The sequence below is a fragment of the Eurytemora carolleeae genome, unplaced genomic scaffold, assembly GCF_000591075.1.
Source record: "Eurytemora carolleeae unplaced genomic scaffold, Eaff_2.0 scaffold231, whole genome shotgun sequence".
NCBI lineage: Eukaryota > Metazoa > Arthropoda > Copepoda > Calanoida > Temoridae > Eurytemora > Eurytemora carolleeae.
In genome coordinates this window covers 132755-156392 of record NW_019396122.1, presented here as the reverse complement: position 1 = coordinate 156392, position 23638 = coordinate 132755, and the positions used below count along the sequence as shown (strand labels likewise).

Sequence of the window (23638 nt, the reverse complement as noted above, 5' to 3'; positions counted from 1 at the left end):
CATTTCCATGTAATATGTATTGGTACGGTCGTCCACTTGTTAATTTTCAATTCTTTTTTCGAAATGTATTTATTTTTGAAGATTTTTAGTGCCATGCGGTCCATCAGCTGATCTAATGAACTAAAACGTACTTGCCATTACTTTCATTTTAAACTCGTTTGTTGTTTCCAGGGACAATGGGTATTTCAAGAGACCATTGGCATAAACGCCGGGCAACCGGAGGAAAGAGATGTCCGCTGAGGAAGAAGAGGAAGTTCGAGATGGCTCGCCCCGCGGCCATGACGAAGCTTGGAGCTCAACGTATCCACCCCGTCAGAGTTAGGGGAGGAAACAAGAAGTTCAGGGCTCTGCGTCTTGACCAGGTTTGGAACATTCTTTTCTGCAAGCAGGATTAGATTGAAGTGTTTTCCTTGAATAGGAAATTCTTTTGGTAATTTCCTGGTATATTCCTAGAGAACGATTTTTGGACCCCCCCTCCCTCCTATCAATTTTGTACATGGAACTTATGTGATAGGCATGGAATTAATTGACCATGTCGCCGAAGCGATAGGCCAGAAAGTGTCTTCCTAACCCGTGGCCGCAGCGCTCGGCCCAGAGAGTGTCCTAACCTACTAAGAACAATACTAAATAAATACCATAATTGATAGGAGGGGGGGGGTCCAAAAATCGGTCTCTAGGACAGACCCAGTCTATTTCGACAGAAATATTTCAGATCCCTTGATTCGTACTCACTGAAATAAGTCCTTATTTCTTAAAGAGAGTGTTCGCGAAAAATGAAAGACGTAAGGCTTACGGCGATAAATAATCGTTTCTGATCGCTAATAATCTTACTAATATCTGTTGCGTCTACTTGGAGAAAATTGTTAAAAATGTCTTTTACCGAAGAACGAAGCGTTCACACAAATTGAGGAAGTTGGAACATACGACTTGGATCGTAAAAAAATCAATTTATTATTAAACAAATGCTTTAGATATTAAATCCCCGATATTACAACTTGTTATTCATCGATTATTTTTCGACGCATTTGTATATAGTTGATATTACATCATATTTTGTGTTTTTCGAAATTGATATTTCGCTTACAACTTGTTTTCACGACTGGCGCATTGCTGGAAAACTTGGAAAATGTCTTCTTCATTATCAAAATCCTCGAAACGGGAATGAATGTTTTCAAAAGTGACTCTCGGATCATAGATAGTAAAAAATATTATGAAATATTATCTAAATACGAATGCGTCGAATATAACGATGACTATAAGTTGTAATATCTGATTGCTTTGTTTGGAATTAATTGATTTTGTTACTATCTGAGTCTGTTGCAACTTTCTGAATTTGTAAGGAATCTACGTTCTTCGGTATGAGACGTTTTTAACAATTTTCTCGTTATAGACGCAACAGATAGAAGAAAGATTAGTAAAGCGATTATTTATCGCCGTAAGCCTATACCCCCTTTCATTTTTCGCGAGCACTCCCTTTAACGCAGATGAAAAATAAATGTGAAGGGGTCTTTGAAGCTGTTACATCACTGAGCGACTAAGGACGCCACGTTCAGTTTAATTATTTGAATTAGTTTGTCTAGAACTTGATCTTCCTTTGAATTTTAAATTTCTTCAGGGTAACTTCTCTTGGGGTAGTGAGGCTATCTCCAGGAAGACCCGTATCATCGACGTTGTGTACAACGCTTGCAACAACGAGCTGGTCAGAACCAAGACCCTCGTCAAGAACGCTATCGTCGTTATTGATGCTGCTCCTTTCCGTCAGTGGTAAGCAATTTAGTATTCTTGTGGATGCAGATCTTAGTCATCTCTCCCCCAACTTTTTGTAAATCTTTTACTCAAAGGGAATAAAACTTTAAAAAAATCAATTTGAATAAAGTGTTTCTATTTTGGAAAATAGATGGGAGAACTTTTTTACTATCGTAAAATTGTATATCCCTGTCTTGATTCTGAAAATTAAGAATGAACACTCTTCAATGATGAACTAATAGTTGAATTTAAACTAATTTTACTGTATTTTTTAACTTCTCTTATTAATACGGAAAGTCTCTTCAGATTGGGGTTATACATTTAATTATTGGGTAACCATTCACCCCCCCCCCCCCCATAAACCTTGTCAATCATGCACCCGTCTCTTCCCGTCCTACTGGGGTTTTCGTTTATGTTATGTATCAATACATCTATCTTCCCTTAATGTAAATGACTATCTTGTTATACGAAACCTAAATGGAACACATTGAACTTGTTTTGTTTCTATGTCAGGTATGAGTCCCACTATGCCCTTCCTCTCGGTCGTAAAAAGGGAGCTAAGCTGAGCGAGGCTGATGAGAAGATCCTCAGCCAGAAGAGGTCTAGCAAGACTGACAAGAAGTACAAGGAGAGACAGAAGGACGCTAAGGTTGACCAGGCCCTCAATGATCAGTTCCTCACAGGTATGCAGAATATCTTTGCTTGTAAAGACTTATAATCGTGAAGACTTCAGATTGTAAATCGCCGACTTATTGTTTACAGAAGTCGCCAGGCTTTTTTAATTTTTGAAATGGAGGCAACTCTAAAAGCCCGTTCTCTCCACAATTTTGAAGCAGTGGTCGTGTTGTTCACGTACATGTGTCGACGATAGTTTCTCCGCTAGATGTCTCCCGTATGAATTATGTCTTAAGACAAGATTTATACGTGAGGCATTTAGATGCCAAACTGGTTTTGTTTTATCCAACTTTTATATAAAAAAAACCAACGTAAATAGTTTCAAATATGAATTATCAAAAAATCACAAGGTTAACAAATGGCTTTTTGCTATATACTCTCTACTTGCTCAGAAATATATAAAATGTGAGATCTTTAATATCGACAGCTCTGTTTTGAAATGTAGTATTGAGCTGCAAACATGACAATAACATTTTCTTTTGTCAATCGTCCCTTTTAGTACGTTAACAATACCACTAGAACGGGAAAATATTAGTAGAGAACTGTCTCAATCCTTTCTTTCACTTGGTTTTTTATCATGTTCATATACTGATTCTTCTTAGTTTCATGGTTTAAGTCGTAATTATTTTAAGGTCGAGTGCTCGCTGCCATCTCTTCCAGACCTGGACAGTGCGGACGCTCAGACGGATATGTTCTCGAGGTGAGAATTTCTTAACGCCCCCACGGGGGTGTTCATAATTTCATTGTAAATCATTTGGACGGAATCATCCACCATCACTTTTTTAAAAAATGGAATGAGGTCGCCTTTTTCAGAATTATTACGACACAATACAAATGTTTTTGTTCTTCCTATAATATTTTTATTTATTTTTCAGGGCAAAGAGTTGGAGTTCTATCTACGTAAGATCAAGGCCAAGAAGGGCAAATAAACCATCCACCAAACCTCTTTCGTATGACGGATTTGTAACCTCTTGAACCTGTCATAACAGCGTGAATCTATTTCAGAACAGAATGGGGAAAATTATGAAGACGGGGAAGGTGGTTCTGCTCCTGTCCGGCAGGTATGCCGGTAGGAAGGCCGTTGTCGTAAGGCCTAGTGACGACGGAACCAGCGATAAACCCTTCTCTCACGCACTAGTTGCTGGCATCGACAGGTATTATTCCAGGGTTCAATAAGTCCTTCCTAGGACAGGGTGTCTGAAAATTGAATAATATTGCTTTCGTTAAAAATTTTGGAAATCGCGATGTCGGAATATTCTTAGAAAAGAAGGTTGAGCTAAAACACAAGACAAGTACTTTCCGATAGAAATCTAAATTATCATTCGTTTTTCATGCTACTGTTAAATATTGCTTATATCCATTTCACAACATGTTAAAATTATGTGCCTCAACATAATGCTAGCTTGAAAGACACCCTGTAGAAAATGTGGAATTGTTCTCATGTTTGCACCATAACTTTTACCAGCTGATGTGTAGGTACCCACGTAAGGTCACCAAGAAGATGAACAAGAAGAAGATCCAGAGGAGATCCGTTATCAAGCCTTTCCTCAAGGTAGAGATTTATTTTCAAAATGTAGTTCGAAGAAAAAATTGAAATGATGATTACTTAATCCCGTGATTCTTCGGAAAATGTATCTTATTCCTGGTTTCTGATGAAAATGGTCAATTTATGAAATTTAATATTACCGAATCAATACTTAATAGGTATATAATTTAGGTCGTAAACTACAATCATTTGATGCCTACCAGGTACTCTGTCGAGATCACTTTCGACAAAGCTAACCTCAACAAGGAGACCCTCAAGGTATGTTTGTCGCCCAAGATACAGAAAGGATTCAAATTAAATATATGAAATTAAATGGTTCAATAAACTTCAGACTGAAAAATTGTTCTGTTTGTACGGATCAATTTCTATTTACCAACTAATTCTCTTTTCTGTACAGCCTCCTCAAATACAGCTTTAAATTGCTTGTTTAATTAATCCATATTAATTACTTTCTATTTGGATCATTTTATGAAAATATTCAGACATTGAAAAATGTCTACTTAAACCGCGGAACAACAATCTGAATTCCAAAACATTCATCAATTAGCAAAATGTCGGTTGTGGCTTTATATCCGTCCAGTTAACGTGCCTATCCGTAGACGATACATTGACATTTATTTGTCATAGTTTCGTCTGTGTCGGTTAAGGTAAAACAGGACGAAGAAAAATACGCCAGGACTAGCTTGCTACTCGGATGAGTTTTCATATTCATCTGTCGAGTATGCCGCAAATTCGGGCAAACAACCTTTATTAACAATTAAGATCATTGTGTAATTTCTACCACGATAATTATTGACATGAACTTGTCCCAGGACCCCATGAAGAAGAAGAAGGCACGTAACATGGTTCGCACCAAGTTCGAGGAGAAGTACAAGACCGGCAAGAACAGATGGTTCTTCCAGAAGCTCAGATTCTAAGCCCCAATTCGTCTTAATCTCCTAAATTACATCATACAGGAACTAAGCGTAACCATATACTGTTTTCAGATAATATCTCTGGGTAAGAATGACGAAGGGTACTAGCTCCTTTGGAAAAAGGAGGAACAAGACCCACACCCTGTGCCGCAGGTGTGGAAAGGTAAGCTTACTTACTAGTTTTCTTGAAGTCTTGAATCAAGCGCCCACTGATAGGATTACGTTTTTTAATGTTCTTCAATGGACTGAATTATTTCAAATGACACACCATGCAAAGATGGCAATGTCCGATTTTCAATGGAACCCTTTAAAGCTCCGTTTGATCAAATACATTGAATATTAGGGATGATCAATATTGGAATTGAGCCAACCGCCCACCGGAGATCGCTGCGTTTTCACTTAAAAAAATATTGCAATCAAATAAAAATTTTAAATTCGTCCATAGGGTTGCGATTTGACGATTTAATTTCGGAGAATTCAACTTAAGCCAACAAAAAAAAAAAAATTTTTTATTTTTATGTTATAAATCATTTTCTTGGAAATTTAAAGCTAAATTCAAATCTGAAAAGCGTTTAAAAAATATTTAAAATTGATGAGTTAGAGCTGAAAAAAACTGGCCAAAAACACGAACAAGTTAAAAAAAAAAAAGAAACGAAATTCAGCTCCGTTATTTGGCCATAACTTCTGAAAATTTTAGTATTTTTAAAAATAGTTTTCGAATCTGAATTCAGCAGGACATTTCCAGGAAAATGATGAATCATTTAGTTTTTTGAAATATATTTTTTTAGGTCTTACGACGATTTCTCCAATGTTAAATCGTCAATTTGCAACCCTTTGGACGATTTTGAATTTTTTTCATTACAATATTTTTTTTCTATTTAAAACGCAGCGACCTGAGGTGGGCGGCGGGCTGATTTCTTAACCCTATCCCTGCTGGGGTACTTGAAAACCAGGATATGCTGGGGTTGTAGGAAAAGTCAGAAAATTTCAACAGCCTCAGACCAATACTTGAGTTATGTAAAAAAAACTACAGGGGGGGTCAAATTGACCCCCCCCCAGCAGGAATATGGTTAAAAAAGTCTCAATTCCATCGCATTTATTGATCCATTTTTTTGTCTGTGACAAGTCAATATTCACTTGCGGTTTCTTTGCATAAGTGACTGCTGTTGCGCATTTCTTGCTTATATGAAACAATGTAGATAAAATTAAGAGTTGTATACACAGAATTAGTAAAACGACGATATCTTCGACATGTATGATCAGAAAGGTTCCATCGATGCGGTCGTAAAAGGACATGGTCATCTTTGCATCGAGGGTCACTTGAAATTACGCTTACATTATCTTAAATCAAATTTCCATCCCATCACTTAACTGCATCTCACTATCCTTGGAAAATTTGCATAATGCTCTTTTTGATTTGTCATCAATACTGGCCTGAAGATTTTTAAAAGCCTATTATGAAATAATATTTTTATTTTATGGCGGTGTGTTTCTTAATCTCATTCTAAGTAAATAATTTTCACATGTATTGGAATCAGCATATTTCTAAATAGTTCAAAATTAAATAATATTTCTATTGTATAACCTTTGCGAAACGTATTTTGAGATTTTCAAATTAAGCTAGGCTGTACTTTTTATATTCTTTGTTAACCATTGCTGGAACTTAGTCTTCACATTTATCTCATTTTATCAGACATGGTTTTGTCAAGATCGGCTTCCAGTAAACAACGGGCTTTATCTCTTGAGAGCAGAATTTTTAGTGTTGCAATCGTAGATTTTCTTGTTTTCGCGGTTCAGAATCTAGTTACAAGTTTTCATTGAGAATAGTTTCCGTAACCAAATGTTGCAAGTACCCCATCTTTATCATTATTAACGATATATATGTATAGAGTTCCTTCCACATTCAAAAGAAGACCTGCGCCGGCTGTGGATTCCCTGCCGCTAGGATAAGGAAGTACAACTGGTCCGAGAAAGCTAAGAGGAGGAAGACCACCGGAACCGGCCGCATGAGGCACATGAAGGTTGTTCAGAGGTAAGCAAGATCGATTCTATTGCAGGCCTTGAGCCGCCGGTCAAATTTAGTCCCACCTCTCTTTAAAAATAAAATAAAAAATAATACAGGTTTCTAATTAGTCATTCTGGGAATAACTGAATAAAATCGATTGGATATCTCTTCGTCCAGTTAACGTGCCTATCCGTAGATGATACATTGACATTTATTTGTCATAGTTTCGTCTGTGTCGGTTAAGGTAAAACAGGACGGATAAAAATACGCCAAAGCTAGCTTGCTACTCGGATGAGTTTTTACATTCATCTGTCGAGTATGCCGCAAACTTGGGCTGACATTTATAGCTTCTTCTAAGTATATCATTTTACTCCGGTCTTGAAAATTTATTAATCCCTTCTGGAATAAATTTTCTTGGCTTTTCCGTCCGGTCCCGGTTTTGAAATTTTCTCACTTAACCTGGTGTAAAAGTTATTGTAGTTTTTATCATCGGATTTTGAAATATCTCCGAATTTTTAAAGTCTTGCAAAAAAGGTTTGGTCTTGGCAGGTTTTCTCCGGTTAATTTTTTCTTGCTCCTCGATTTTAAGCCTTAACTTTCCCCGGATTTAAGTCGTATTCCTTGTTGATCCACGGTTTGAAAGACGTGCCTGGGTTCGTAACTTTGTCATTTGAGTTGAAAAGTCTTATCCTTGGGGTTGAACGTCTTGTCATTTGGTTTGAAAGTCTTGTCCTTGGGGTTAAACGTCTTGTCCTTAGGTTTGAAAGTCTTGTCCTTGGGGTTTAACGTCTTGTCCTTTTTGTTTGAAAGTCTTATCTTTGGGGTTAAACGTCGTGTCCTTCGGTTTGAAAGTCTTGTCCCTGTGTAAGTCTTTCTGATTTTGAAAGACTGGTTTGTAAGACTATTTCCTGGTTTTGTTGGCCTAGTCCCTGGGTTTTAAGTCTAGTGTCTGGGTTTGCAAGTTTTGATAAGTTATAAAATGTATATTTTTTACATTATCTAATTGCAGGAAGTTCCGCAACGGATTCCGTGAGGGTACTGTTGCTGTCTCCCAGAAGAAGGAATAAAATATATTATCTTTGTAATAACGTTGAAAATATATATTTCCTTCCAAACCCTAGTTTTCTTAAACTACTGTTTCAGAGACTAGAATGGATGAAAATGTGGCTAAAGAGAATTTGCTGAAAAGGAATTAATATCAAAGCTAAAAGGATCTATAATTATATTTCCGGTGTAGGTTTTTCTCTTAAACGACATGTCTGTCATTCATTTCAAAAACATATTTTCCCTAAGAAATTTTAAGAGTGTCTGGGCTAAATTTTAATGATCGATTAGTCGGACAAAGAACGAACCGTGTCTGAATGTTTCGTAGTTTCGAGTTTGTGCATATTTCAGTGTCGCATCTTGAAGATAATGCAATGTGATAGGTGACGCATTGTATCTTAAAGAACTTAAAGAGTTGGTTACTGTTGATAAAGGAAATTCAAATGGACTGTATTTTTAAGAAGTAAAGATGACTGATTTACAAAACATTTGAAACTGATTCAAGTGTGAGCAACTAGCAAATTTTAAAGCAAGGATGTTGTATAAGGGAAAATGTCTCGCTAAGTATAGATTGCTAAAGTCCTTGCATGACTTATATCAATATAGAAGCGAGGGTTACATCATATGAGGAATTTATCTAAGCGTAGGAGACTTACATTTCCCGTACATTGGAATGCATCTTGAGAAGCTACCTTATTTTACAACCTTGATAAAAAATGATTTGATAACTGTTACAAAGACAAAGAACTTAAAAGACGGAATTTAAAATGGTTGATTTTAAATGACATGTTTCCCATGTTTGCCCATAAAAATTTTAGGGTTTTAATTACTGAATCGCCTTTTGATGTCCATTTTTTTTCAGATCACCAAAAATATTTTTTTTTCTTCACAGATGCTAGGTATGTGCGCGGAGCGCTTTTCAATTGTTAAGGTTATACTTGATGAATTTTCGTGCATAAAATAATTATAAGGATGAAATTTTTCACTTTTTTACACTTTTGCATAAAAAATTTACAATTGTGCCAAATTATGATGGATCGAGGCTCAAGCCACCAAATAACCCAAATATCTTTATCGGATTCATCTGGCATAGATTGTAGAAAAAATAATTGATTTTAAAGAGATGATCATTGAACATGGAAATACAATGCACTCTTAACCAGACAATTGTTTTAATGGAACTGATGCTATTCGGATATACCTTTATAATTAAAACGTATCTTGAAATTACATCATCAGTCTTTTAAAGAAGATTTATATTAAATCAAAATTGATTGACTATAAAAAATCAGATTAAATTTTTCTTTCTTTGTTCATTCATTAAACTAGTATTGCCAGATGTTAGGTATATTTGCGAATGCCAACTTTTTTTTTAATGGTTATATTCGATTTTTAAACGAATTTATGGGTTAGAAGTACATAAAATGGCGATCAAAAGCATAACAATTCTTAAATACTTATGCAGCCTTAAATCCCTGAAAATCATAAATACTCCCTTTAACATCGACTTTGAAAGTTAAGATTTATATTAGGAAGGAATGAAACTTCTCCAAGTCAAACGTAATTTTGACGAGAATTAACTTCCGGAGTGACGAAAAATTTTTGATGCTCTGGAAAAAAAATGAAAAATTTGCCATCAAAGTTTGTTAATTTTTGGATACTTCCTACCCAAAAATTAATTTATTTAGCAAATAAACTTTAGCGCAAGGCTGTATATAATCCCAATTTTTTTATTCTCCCCCCCCTGAAATTTTTTCATTTCCTTCCCCAAATTCGATAACTGAGAAGACATCTTTTTTAAGATTTATACTACAGTGCATTATAAACCCTAAAAGAATGCATTTTTCATAGATGGCGCCGCAGGGAAATTTTTTTATTTTTGGTATGGTGGTACTGGCAAAGAATTTTTGATTGATCATTTGTCAGTCAGGAGTATTTTTCTCTTTGAAATCATTTCCCATCATTTTAATTGGAGGGTATTAAGTGTTTACTCTCAAGTTTAAAAAAAGTTCTGAATTTGTGCGGGTAGCGCAATTTTTTTAATATGTTTGACTATTTGGAAAATTGATTGAGTACGGGGTATTCTGGCATCATATTTTTTTTTAATTGTGCGTGGAATTTTTTCAGCGTATTTTGTTGCAATATTACTATTGGCGATTTGTGAAAAAAAAATATGGTTTTAGAGAAAGTTAGAAATGAAGAGGTAAAGAGCTCCAACCATTCACTTCCCTAAATTCCCCTTTCCTTCCTTATCAGCCAGCCTTCCATCTTTTTACCTTCCCCTTCCATTCCCTACATTCCACATGCATTCTCCTTCTACTTCCCTACCTTCATTTTGTCTTTCCTACCTTCCTTTTCCCTTTCCTACCTTCCTTTTCCCTTTCCTACCTTCCTTTTCCCTTCCCTACCTTCCTTTTTCCTTACAACCTTCCTCTTTGCCTCTCAACCTTCCTGTTTTCTTCGCAATCTTCCCTTTTCATTCCCAACCACCCCTTTCCCAACCTTTCCATTCCCTACTTTTCCCCTTCCTTACCAATCTCCCCATTCCTACCTGTCCACTTCCCTCCCTACCTATCCACAACCCTCACTACCTGTCCACTTCCCTCCCTACCTTTCCCCCTTCCCCATCCTTCTCCAGCCATACCTTTCTTTTGTCTTTAACCCTTTCCCTATAACTTTCTTTTTTTCCCTCCCCTTTTCCTTCCCCTCCTCTTGTGTCTTTGATTTCTTTGCCCCCCTGGGGGGGGGAGTTTTTAGGGGTAAACAATAAATATATATAGCCCTTAAATCGACTGTTTTCCATAATTTAGCGAATAAAACTTTTTTAAAAACTTTGTGCTCAGCCAAAACATACCTCCAATGAAACATTTAAACGGGCAAAAATAATTCTGGACTTATGTTCGACATTGGCTTGTCTGCGACTAAATGTTTTCAGGGCAATATGGGGAAAATGTCTATTTACAAAGAGGGGGGATGATTTTTCGTGAAAATATATACCTTTAAGAAAAGTTTATTGGCACTCTTCTCGTTATTTGATACTAAACCCTGAGTAGAATGAATGAAAATGAGGTTCCCGAGCTCCCGAAGAAAAGATTCTACCGACAAAGGGCGCACTCTAATCCCATAGCTGATCATTGCTTTGACTACCCTCTATCACCGGCGCAGGTAAAGTCGCTACCGGCTAAGGATCAATATTTGTGTCAGTATAAAGAAAGCACTTGATGTGTTTTGGATCCTGATCCTGGACTAGTCCTAACCTAATCCTTAATGTTTAAGCACTAAAATTACAATTTTGAATGTCGGACAAGGATGCAATATTTAAACCTGAATTTTAACCAAAGATAAATAAAGTTAAAGGGCAAATGATTTGTACGACAAAAATATATAAAACAGGATAAACGATGTACTGGTCAAATGATGTATACCAAATGATGAATAGGACCAAGGCGTAGGACAATCGATGTTTTCATCTTTGAAGTAGAAAAACATCTTGCCGTTGTTGTAGATGGACTGGTGCGAGCTGTACCCAGAGAAGGGTTCAAGGGAGGTTGAGTTTGCTGATATAGGTTGCGGATACGGTGGTCTTCTTATTCAGCTCAGTCCTATGTTTCCTGAGTCTCTTATGCTTGGTATGGAGATTAGAGTCAAGGTTTGTGAACAACCATAATATTTTTTATATTTTTCTAAATATATAAAATATTTTTCCAGTTGATGTTGAATTGTTTCTACATAAATATCAAATGTGAATTTTTGAAGACATTTTTCACGAAAAAACAAAAACATATTTAATCAATTTCTTTCTAGTTTGATATTGATATAAAAATGTTCTCTAGGTATCAGATTATGTACGGGACAGGATATCAGCTCTGAGATTACAGAAACCGGGAGAGTTTACAAATGTTGCCTGTATCCGGAGTAACGCGATGAAATATCTTCCAAACTTTTTCCGCAAGGGTCAACTCACGAAAATGTTTTTCCTGTTCCCCGATCCTCACTTCAAGAAGGCGAAACACAAGTGGAGAATTATTAATGAAACTCTACTGGCAGAATATGCTTATGTTCTCAGGTTAGAGTTTTTTCAATGCGACACTCAACCTTAGGTTAAACTCATTTAGTAATTAGTACTCAAACACCTGATATGATGATTAATGATATCCAATAAACAAAACTTAATATCCAACTCTCAGAAGCTAATAACAAAGACTCAACACCTATTATTCAGGCCCCCCCACATCCAATATTTAATATAAAACACTTCTAATATACAACACTCTTCTCCTAATATACAACACTCTTCTCCTAATATACAACACTCTTCTCCTAATATACAACACTCTTCTCCTAATATACAACATTGATCTCGTAATATCCAATACACCTTAATATCCAAACCACAATACCTAATATCTGATATTCAAGACCTAATATCCAACACTCAACACCTAATATCCAATACACAATACCTAATATCTGATATTCAAGACCTAATATCCAATACACAATACCTAATATCTGATGATTCAACACCTAATATCCAGTACACAATACCTAATATCTGATATTCAACACCTAATATCCCATGCACAATACCTAATATCTGATATTCAACACCTAATATCCAATACACAATACCTAATATCTGATATTCAACACCTAATATCCAAAACCCTTTACATAATATCCAATATTCAAGACCTAATATCCAAGACACAATACCTAATATCCAACATTCAAGACCAACAATACCAATTATCTGATATTCCAGACCTAATATCCGATATTCCAGACCTAATATCCGATATTCAAGACCAGATATCCAATATTCAAGACCTAATATCCAACATTCAAGACCTAATATCCAATTCACAATACCTAAAATCTGATATTTTAGACCTAATATCCAAAACCCTAGACCTAATATCCGATACTCAAGACCTAATATCCGACACTCAAGACCTAATATCCAAGACACAATACCAAATATCTGATATTCCAGACCTAATATCCGATATTCAGCACCTGATATCCAAAACTTAAGACCTAATATCCAAGACCTAATATCCAATATTCAACGCGCAGCACTTAAAAATAAATATTCAAAATCAAATAATCAACAACCATTCCTACAATTTAAATTCAGGGCTGGTGGCAAAATTTACACAGTGACAGATGTTCATGATCTGTTCGAGTGGATGACGAAGCATCTGACCGAGCATCCTCTCTTCCAGAGGATCGAGGATGCCGAGATGAAGGAGGATCCTGTGGTCGAGAAACTATTCGAATCCTCCGAGGAAGGGCAGAAGGTGACGAGGAACGAGGGGGAGAAATGGTGCGCCGTGTTCCGACGGATTCCTGATCCTAATCTTTGATTCCAATATTTTCTATATTTTCAGATCAGGATGGTGAAGATAGGTTTACAGATTAAAGCAGTTCTGGAGAATGTTACTGGGATAGAGGCAGAGGGAGAGGATTTCAGGTAGTGATCAATGATCATGGGGTCATCTAGGATCAATTTAGGAGAACATTTAATACCATTACGGTCCCATTACCCCCCCCCCCATACCACTCGACAACATTTAGACACATTAAATGTGCCTCAAATAGTGTCTTTTTAGACCTTAGCCTATGAAATTTGTCATAAAGTGAAGTCTTATACCTAATAAAAAATCTCTAGATGAACTCCTGGATTTGAAAACCCATTGAATTTCCTTGATTTAAATTAAAATATTTTCACTCAAATTCATCTCAAAACTTTTATATTTTTCACTTAATGTTTTAAGTTTACTTAAATGCTACACTGTACACTTTCTGAGAAACTACCTTATAGAAGAAATAAATGAACCAGTACCTAGCTCAACTACTTCTTTTTAGTTATAAAGATTAATCTTTGTCGTTGTTTCCAGGTGGTATTTAAAGCTTAAATGCGCCAACTGCGGAGAAGTTCCGGATCATTTTCAATACATTACAAGATCAGAGAACCAACCTCTCAAGGTAGGATAGGATATCAAACTTCATTATTTATCATTTATTATTTATTATTTATTTATTATTAAATGATGTTAGGTAATTTCCCAAAGGCATTTTCCCAAGGGCGACTTCCCAAGTGACAACTTCCCCAAAGGTTATGTTAGGCCACAGGCTCTATTGGGGGCCGAGCGCTGCGACTAGAACAGGCTAAGGGGCGGAACGCTGCAGCTAGAACAGACTTGGGAAGTTGCTACTTAGGAAAATACCCTTGGAAAAATACCCTTGCGAAGTTGCAGCTTGGGAAAAGGCCTTTGGGTTAACATCTATTTAATAATATCTTACTCATAGGCATAACAAAAACGTAATGGGGGCCTACTATATAAAGGTCTTGTTTTTGAGTAATTTATAGGTATGAGAAATCAGCATTATTTCTTTTTATCAACCTAAATGGAAGTGAAAAAAGTACCCAGTAACAGCCATTTCTAGTACTCTTTAAACCTTAACCTTATATTTAATGGCGAAGAACTAAGTTGATTTTATTTTGAAAATCTAAAATCTGTCATTTCGTTCGTTCGTTCGTTATGGAATTTTGTTAGTCAGTTTCAGCACCAAATATATGCGAACGAAAATAGTCACTTTAGAGAGGGATACATTGATGCGTATCAATTAGGATAAGTGGTACTACTCTTTATATCTCTCTTTAAATGGAATGACCGGCTATGTAAGGTAGTTGAACTGAGTATGCAGTGTTGTGGAAAGCTTCTTTCGGATTCATTTGAGACATATTAAACGTTTTAAAGATCTGTAAATCCTGAGTTTGAGCGCAAATTCGATGTTCAAAACTCCTACTTTGGGGGTGGATACGTTTTCAGAATTAGTTTTTTTTTAAATTATTAAATAACGTCGACATAAAATGTAAAAAAGATCTACAATAAAATACAGACGTCATGTATAGGAACATGTTGAGAAAATAAAAATTTATCTTTTTCTCGAAAATAAGTAATCTTGTTCAATTATTAGTTTCTATTATCTCATTATTCTGGTTCCTCATTATTCACAAAGATTTTCGCAGATTTTCTAGAATTATTATTGAAAAGACGACATTTAAAGAATTTGATGAAATCTGCGAATAAATTCAAAGAAAATTAGAAATTCAATATAAAAATGAAAACGAAATAATCGATTTTAGCATTGATTTATTGACAAATTTCTTTTGAGAAATATGTTCCTAACCATCTAATTAGACTACTGTATAATTCTTACTTTATTTTTCGTTGTCGTTATTTAATAATTAAAAAAAAAGCTAATTCTGAAAACGTATCCACCCCCAAAGTAGGAGTTTTGAACGTCGAATTTCCCCTTAACTCAGGATTTGCAGATCTTTAAAAAGTTTAATATGTCTCAAATGAATCCGAAAGAAACTTTCCACAACACTGCATACTCAGTTCAACTATCTTACATAGCCGGTCACTCCCTTTAAATGGAGGGCCGTCTTAACATTCATGATCAATCCCATGTAGTCTCAGATCCTATATTAATATTGTTCAGGGTGGTAGAGGAGAAGCAAGCTGTGTTATAAAATGTAAACTATGCACTAGGGAAAACTCAATTGATATCCAAGGTAAGATGTTCTATGCTTCTAGTTGTAGCTAGAAAACAGAAAGAGAATGTTAAGAAACTAAAAAGATTATATTTCGTAACAAAAAACATTCGTATTCCCGTCGGAGGGCTAACTATGCCAACTCCCAGGGCGCGCTCAGACTTTTTTCAATACCCGGCCTAAAATTATCACAATGCGTTTACTTAAATCAACGGAAATAAAAATATAAGTTTAGATTGAAAAATTGATCGTGAAAGAATCAATAACATTGAATACCTAGACCTCTTTGGACACCCTTCTACTTCATTTATTTACTTAACCCTGTTGGCAGTTTTGGTCACCCAAATTGAAGTGGATTAAGAAAAAATGTATTGATTGATTGATTGATAAATGTTTTGAATCTAGAGGATAGCCTGGCAAGCTACAACCAGGAGGATAACAACAAGTTTAAAACCATAGTTGTGTTTGACTGCCGTGGGATGGAACCCGTTGAGTTCTCTCCAAGGAACGGTTGGAAGGTATTTTTGAAAAAAATTGAAACTAAAGATTATTTGTTTTCACATTGATATGTTAAATGTTCATGCTTTTCCCCATTTAACAACTATTTCCACCATAGGAAGAATTCTTTCACTTAATATAAATAAAGTCTATTTCCTAAATTAAGTCTCATTTATTAATCCTTTTTTAGTGTGTAGTGGTTTCCAAGGTTTCCAAATACAAATCAGTAATTATTAACTTATGAAATAAGATCTAAAAAAGAAAGTACACAAATGGAATCGGATTCAGCCTGTAGAATATAGATATTTCTCAAAGATTTGTTATTTCTTCTGATCCTAAACTTACTAGTTTCTTAATTCAAATTAGAGCTGGGATGTATATGTATAGTATTCACCCGTCTACAGGCAGATGATGAAAATTATTTCTAGGGCTGACTACAAAAGTAGATCTAAAATCAATTGAAGATTTGTTATTTCTTATACCATAAACAAAGCAGTCTTTGTCACAAACTATGATTTTCTAATTTCTATATCTTTGCATTCCCATGCCGTAGACCTTAGATATTTCAAAATGTTTATTCTGATAGATCAAAAGTTTGAGTTTGTGTCAAAGGCTCAATTCCTGTCCTGTTATGTATTAATCTTCTCAAGGTTTGCGGGTATACTGAGGACGAGGAGGGAGAAGGACGACTCACTGGAACTGAGTTCTCTGATGTTGATCTAACTGAGCTTGAATGGGCAGATTATGACGAGAAGTCAAATCAGTCAACCGTCATCTCAGGAAACTTAGCATTAAATATTAAACACTATTAAATATTAAACACTATTAAAAGGACTAAAGACGCTTAATTAAAAGTGACCCAATATTTAACACCGAATCCTTTCAAACATCTTTCTGAGTTACAAAGTCTTGAAAAGTGTAAATTTCTTTCTATTTCCTTCATTTTAAAACGCAAGTTACTTTTATAGAGAAACCACGGTTAAAAATAAGCATTTTTCGAAATGTCTTCTTTTATAACTAATCTATTCTTACTCAGGCAAAGCTTTAAAGGATACCGTTTTAAATCGGACATGCCACTCTATACAAAGGGTATCATGCAATCACGTCTAACGTCCCTTTAAATTCGTGTTATTTAAATCGTCCTTTTTTTACTGATCAAGATTTAATGTTAGTTTGTTATTAGAATTCCAGTCTCAGTTTGTAACCGTGAAGTCAAAATGAATAAATCTGCCAGTGTGATTTTTGTGATATACCTAATATAACCTTTAACGCTGTTTTATTTGCATCTTTTTCCAGATGCCCAAGCACAAAAGTAAGAGTAAAAATGGTGTCGCTAGTAAGAAGAGTAAAATTGCTGATCCTTGCAACCTTAATCCGGATCTTGTAAAGAACAAAGATAATTATGAAAACTTATTTTCAAAACAAGAAAAATTCGAGGATTCCTGCCTCACCGTAACTAACCATCCCTTTAATTGCTGTCAGATGAAAAATATCCTGGAACCCGAGTTCCTGGAGAAATTAAACCACGAACTGAAGGGTCTTGAGCTTAAGGAGAAGAATAATGATCTTTATAAGTTTCATCAATCTGGAGAATTGAACAAGGTTCAGCTCCCTGCCTTGCAAGGGTTCAAGAATATGCTCCTGGAACAGCTTAAACCTATAATATCCCAGGTAGATCTGAAAGGGACTTTAAGCTCGATGCAAAGAGGGCAATGCCCGATTTACAACGGTACCCTTTAAACATGTTTGTGTACGTCGACTGTTGAGTTACGTATAGTCTGAACTCAACACAGCGTACACTTGAATTTGCAGCTGAATACAGGCAAATTATATCACTCATATCTCTGTACTCCACGAACACTTTCAAGGTTTCAAGGGTACCGTTGTAAATCGGGCATTGCCCTTTTTTATGGAAGGTCTCTTGAAATTACGCCTACAGTCTCTTTTTCAACATAAAAGATTATTCGAATCGGCTCGAGCTATTTTAAGTAAATGCAATTCATGAAGATAATGAAATTTGTTGTTCACTATTCCACAATCCATATATCCATTATATGATTATGTTGACTATTACATAATCGAGTATATGATTATATTAGATTTGAAAACCATATTTAGAATTTAGAATTTTCTTTTTCGTTTAATAAGAATTGCATTTTTTAATATTAATGGTTTTAATTTTCTTAGATAACCGGAGCAGAGCTGGATGACCGGCTAGCTCTGTTCTATGCACAGTATCAGCAAACAGACTACTTACTCTGTCATGACGACGAGCTGGAGGGGAGAAGGGTCGCGTTTATCCTTTATCTAGTCCCGGAGGACTGGTCGGAGAAGGACGGAGGACTCTTGGAGCTTTTCAACACTGGGGAGAATTATTATTTTCCTTAACTAATTTCAACGTGAATTTTAAAGATCATAATAAATAGTATTCAAAAATATTTAGTCAGTAAAAAATAATTCTGTTTGCTAAAGATGAGACGGGGAATCCCTCGGATATAAGTGTGAAAATGGTTCCTAAGAATAATTCTCTCGTCTTCTTCGACGTATCTCCGATCTCATTTCACCAGGTCGGAGAAGTTCTCACGGATAGAACAAGACTCTCCATAGGTAGGTTATACTGGAGTTTCAGATATGTAGATACATTATTTTACATTTCAATGTTCTTCAAGTCCTAAAATGACTGTCGACGTAATTTCATACTGGCGGCGATTAAACATTTATAAAGTAGCAATAAGGAGAATATCGTCGCCTTCTTATCTTGAAAGTAGATCAAGTCTGAAACTATGTCAATTGCCTCGCTTTCTTTGTGGCATGAATCCGTAACTGCAACTGAAAATTAACAATTTTTAAAACAGAAAAACATGGATATCTCTATAATTATAACAGAAGAAAATTAAAAAAATTACCCGAGGTTCTTTAACTTCCAGAAAATGAAGGAACGGTTGAGAATTTACAAATTTTTTTTAATACAATATTAATCAGTCAACCTACATGGAAATTAAATTTTTTAAATAAATAGGTGGATGGTTTCATGGAGATAGTTTACCTAGACCTGAGAAACCAGTTCTTACTCAAGACCTTGGCCAGACCTATGAAGATATCACGTAGGATAAAACTTTTAAACTAAAATTGGTTTGATTTTAGTTCCTATCAAGTATCTTTGCTAAGCTGCTGAACTTATTAGTTTTTATTTATTTATTTCATCTTCTCTGAACTTAAAAAATGTTTGACACAGAAACTTTTGTTGAGCATTTTTTTCACGTAAAATTATGTAATTCTTTTACAGTTCTTATATCAAAACACTTATAAAAGAATGGTTGCAAATCTTTACTGCACTAATATAATTTCATACAGTCGTCGTCGTCGTATATCAATACAATAAAAACTTGATTTTTTATTCCTACGAAGCTTTTAAGCAGCATGGATACACATAAACTGATAATTAACAGCTTCTCTTTTTATGTTTATAAACTTGTAATTCGAAAAAAACTTGTTGGACATCAAAACTTTATTTAATAAAAAAGTTTGCTTCATTTAATAAACGCCGACCACTGTATTATGATAAAAATATGTTAGTTTTGGTGTTTTCTAGTGAGGAGTTGTTTTTCTCCATGATTAATCCTATCTACCTCAACCCTGTCACACAGTCAGAAATTCAGGAGAAATTTGAACAGAGTTCAGAGATCAGTCTCCCGGAGTTCATTCAACCTCAGAGGTTCAGTGCTATCTCCGATGAGCTGAAGAATCTCCAGGGTTGGAAGCAGGAGGGGCCTCCGAACAGGTATTTTATCTTTGATATTTTTGTTCTTAATGAGAATCTTCGAAGGAACTCTCAGCATAATTTTATATTTTAAGGGTGCCATAAACGATTCACTACGGTGTCAATTTACCTTAATCAGTTGAATTGAAAATCTTCTTTTACTTTTTCTTCAAGACAGCGACCGGTGGATTTCTTTTGTGAAAAAGTGCATGAAAATAAGATTTTTTTTTATTAAAAGCAAACATTAGATATTAGATAGTTCACTTTTATTCCAATCCTAGGAGGAATTTAAAGAGCATATCAAACTACAGAGAAGATAATGAGGTTGGGAACATATTTAACTTGATGAGCTCCGAACCATTCTTCCTCCTTCTCTCCAACCTGACCGGTCTCAGACTACACAATCTCGCTCCAGAGGACAGCGACAAGTAATTTGGATTTATTACCAACTATATAATTAAAAACTGGAAACTGAAATGATAAACTATTTGGATAAAATGAAAGATAAAATTTTTTTTCAAAATTGTAAAAAATTGTAAAACTAGAAAAGTGGGAATTAGTTTTAGGGGGTATGGATCAAAAAATGTTCATTAAATTAATTTGGATTTTTTATACAGAGAAGAAGAAAAAACAGGAGATGGATTAGAACAAGAAATCTCTCCTAAATGGAAAGGAAAAATAAGAAAATGGAGTCAGGTATTTGATTCGGTTTGGTTTTACTTCAACCTTGAAATCTGCCAAACTACGCTAAACTGAACATATGAGTTAAAACAATTATTTCTGTCAAGTTTTTAAAGTAAGAAAATTGATTAATTATTTTAACTAACAATTTTTTCTTTGACTAGGGCAACTACACACTGGTTCGTGACGATGATCTAGGACAGGCTGAATATGCCCTGGATGCAAGACTATGCTTTAATTTGGCCTCCTGGGATCCGCAGATAGGAGGCCAAACTATTTATATTGCTAGGTAGATAGAGATATTACATACCAGAAAAGTGTCTCCCTCCCAAGATGATTTGAAGTTTAAAAAAAAAATCATTTCAATAATTCATGTGACGAGCTAAGGATAGGGTTAATTGGCACAGTTCAAGAGACACTAAAAACATCCTAAAAAACTGTAGACCTTAGAATTATTTTTAGTAATCAAACGTTATATTTTACAAAATTTGAGGCTAGTGCTTTTTGTAATGTCTAAGATATGCCAATTGAAAAATCGTTGTTATCCCCCCCCCCCCTAAAGATCTTAGTCCTCCCCTAGATGTAAAAAAACCCTTCCCTTTGATATATAATTTATTAATTTTTCCCCTCCGCTAGTGCAGGGGGGGGGGGTACACATTTGGATAGATTATACATTCCAGACACAGAATTTATTCTGGATACATTTAGGGCTCCATCTTTCAGTCCAAGCATGTCTCAGACATAGTCTGTGATCTATCTGACGAATGCTTACATTCTCCATCAATTACGAAAACCAATTTGCCAAACTCCTTTTACTATTTCCAATTTTATATTTTTCTGTAGCAAATTCTTGTCGACGCCTATTTTAAACAACGTTCTCTTTAATAAAATTGTCCATTAAAATTGGTAAAATTAGATTTTAATCCGATGAAATAATGTGTTTGTCTGTTCAGAGGCGAGGATGAGGAACTTGTTACTGTGGAACCAGAGAACAATTCTCTTAACCTAGTTTTCAGGTACAGGGTGTCCCAATAAACATGTAAATCAAGAGATGACTACAGGGTGTCCCAATAAACATGTAAATCAAGAGATTAATTTAAAATCGTCTTAGATTTTCAATAGATGAGTTTATCAAGCAAATGTGTAATGTATAATTATATATGTTTAATTAGATTTCCAATTATGATTTTATTTGATAAATTGGGCGTTGTCTGGCCAAGTTACTTAACAATAATATAATTGTTTTAATATTAAGTGCTTTTAGTAGATTTATTCGAAACGTGTAATTGTAAACATTGTAAGACTGAAGAATTATTGTTTTCCAATGCACGAATATTTCCATCTAATACTATTTAAATCTCCAATTTTCCTCCTGCTCTATTCTTATTCTAAAATCATTATTTACTTCTCTACTTTTCTGCTTAAAGAGCTATACGCGAATTTTTTAAGTAACCCTACATGCAAAGAGGGCAATGCCCGATTTACAACGGTACCCTTTAAACCTTTGTCTATTTTCCGAGGACATAGATCTCTGTGCTTAAATCTATCGAAACTGTTTGAATTCCTATAAACCATGGAACAACTATTTGATCCATGTGTAAAACCCAGTGTACGCTGTGTACAGTGAGAATTCAGCGCAGCCTACCCGTTACTTGGGCCCCAAAGGAAAATATTGATGTTCTACCACGCCTAGAAATTGAATATTAAAACTTTTAATACATAGAATAGGTTGCAAAGAAAGTGTTTAACAATTAAAAGCATTTCTGTGTAGATCACTTTAATGTTTATAGGGTACTGTTGTAAATCGAACACACCCCTTTGAATTAATTTTAGTACTGTTAATAATATTAATATTTAGGGACAAGGAGAGTATGCGGTTCGTTAAGCATGTGAATTCTCGTATTGCGGAGAATAATGGACCTTTTCATGATTTAGAGTTTACATATTATGAATAGCCTGGGCTATAAATAAATTTTATTCTTTTTTCTATTCAATTTAATCACAGTTTATTATTTAGATTTAGAATGAGCTATATAATTATACAATGTCCAAAAATGTGTTTCAGAATTTAGTTTTCTCTGGTAAATCTTTTAAGTACGGAAGTCGAGTCTCGATGAGTTACTGTAATTTCGCTAGGATGTCTCTACATATAATCTTACATCATCCATGCGACTTCCTCTCTACTGAATTTCTGACCAACTAACTTTCGGACCTACCGCAATATCCGATATACCACAGCTGTAGGTCGGAAGATTATATCTCTAAATTATTCCGAAATATACAGCAATGATCCTTAAATGACATGATAACCTTGAAATTTACGTTATTCAGATGCACACCTCTGTAGCTCGGATTTGCGCAGGCGAATGATACAATAATGTCACATTATATCCTGGCATCGTCCGATGGGTGACATCTTCCTCCTTCGGTCGAATATATACTATACAAACAGGGTTACCCACAAAAAAGCGGCTCTCAAGACGACTAAAATATTTAATATATTATAATCGATAATTAAAATCCAGGTGTCGTATCGTTTAAACTAATGATCGATCGGACTAACGTACATTCGCACTTTGCTTTAACCAACTTAAAATATATTCCCAACTGACCTAAAATATATTAATAACCGACCTAAATATATTTTCAATCTTCAGGTCAGTTTGGGATATTTCGCTAATCGAATCTACGGATTTTTAGGTCGGAAAAACGTTAGGTCCGATGAGCAAGTACCCTTAATTGTTTTGTGAAGAAAAAGCTTGTTTTCAAATGCGTGGAGATGAATGAATGTAAGAGAAAGAACTCTTATTACGTACAGTCGTCTTTGAAGTCTCATCCTTTATGGGTAACCTAGTATCCTCTAATAACCATGTAAATATTTAATTACAGGGTGTCCCACGAAACATGACATTTTATTTGTCATGTTTCGTGGGACACCCTGTATATCGATAATTAAAATCCAACCGGCGTCGTCTTTGTTTCCTAGTTAAATTGTTTAAAATTGGCGCGCTTGGTTTGTATTTAAAGGGCCAAACCAAACATTGATTCCGGTGCAGCAAATTTTGTGATAATCTTTTTGCATGACTAATAAGTAATAGCATGGAATAGCAAATATTAGAAATTAATATTTTACTTCGAATTTGAAGAATGCTTTTGTGTGACTTGTGTGTGGGGATGTTAAAGGTTTTGTCATTTTTTTTGT

At 35.1% G+C, this 23638-nt stretch overlaps 6 protein-coding genes across 6 annotated transcripts; all 6 read left to right on the top strand.

The window, feature by feature from the left end:
- The first annotated feature begins 146 nt into the window (after nt 1–146).
- Nucleotides 147–3428, top strand: LOC111695598 (40S ribosomal protein S8-like). The gene is made up of 5 exons (XM_023464976.1): nt 147–362; nt 1616–1764; nt 2260–2429; nt 3054–3121; nt 3297–3428. The coding sequence occupies exons 1-5, from the start codon at nt 177–179 to the stop codon at nt 3348–3350; spliced, it is 627 nt and encodes a 208-aa protein (XP_023320744.1). The 5' UTR covers nt 147–176; the 3' UTR covers nt 3351–3428.
- LOC111695600 (60S ribosomal protein L27-like) lies at nt 3419–4954 on the top strand. The gene is made up of 4 exons (XM_023464979.1): nt 3419–3575; nt 3898–3973; nt 4139–4225; nt 4780–4954. The coding sequence occupies exons 1-4, from the start codon at nt 3433–3435 to the stop codon at nt 4882–4884; spliced, it is 411 nt and encodes a 136-aa protein (XP_023320747.1). The 5' UTR covers nt 3419–3432; the 3' UTR covers nt 4885–4954.
- Nucleotides 4951–8001, top strand: LOC111695601 (probable 60S ribosomal protein L37-A). Its single transcript, XM_023464980.1, has 3 exons — nt 4951–5044; nt 6771–6913; nt 7896–8001. Exons 1-3 carry the CDS (start codon nt 4973–4975, stop codon nt 7951–7953), a joined length of 273 nt encoding a protein of 90 aa, XP_023320748.1. The 5' UTR covers nt 4951–4972; the 3' UTR covers nt 7954–8001.
- Nucleotides 7996–13324, top strand: LOC111695597 (tRNA (guanine-N(7)-)-methyltransferase). Its single transcript, XM_023464975.1, has 5 exons — nt 7996–8075; nt 10984–11095; nt 11436–11579; nt 11764–11996; nt 13071–13324. Exons 1-5 carry the CDS (start codon nt 8038–8040, stop codon nt 13297–13299), a joined length of 756 nt encoding a protein of 251 aa, XP_023320743.1. The 5' UTR covers nt 7996–8037; the 3' UTR covers nt 13300–13324.
- Nucleotides 13297–17292, top strand: LOC111695599 (UPF0587 protein C1orf123 homolog). The gene is made up of 6 exons (XM_023464978.1): nt 13297–13406; nt 13834–13921; nt 15446–15518; nt 15903–16015; nt 16646–16775; nt 17179–17292. The coding sequence occupies exons 1-6, from the start codon at nt 13330–13332 to the stop codon at nt 17214–17216; spliced, it is 519 nt and encodes a 172-aa protein (XP_023320746.1). The 5' UTR covers nt 13297–13329; the 3' UTR covers nt 17217–17292.
- On the top strand, nt 17280–22435 carry LOC111695596 (prolyl 3-hydroxylase OGFOD1). Its single transcript, XM_023464974.1, has 10 exons — nt 17280–17666; nt 18183–18360; nt 18468–18602; nt 19015–19099; nt 19588–19776; nt 20037–20183; nt 20373–20451; nt 20601–20725; nt 21390–21452; nt 22295–22435. Exons 1-10 carry the CDS (start codon nt 17292–17294, stop codon nt 22389–22391), a joined length of 1473 nt encoding a protein of 490 aa, XP_023320742.1. The 5' UTR covers nt 17280–17291; the 3' UTR covers nt 22392–22435.
- Nucleotides 22436–23638: the final 1203 nt, after the last annotated feature.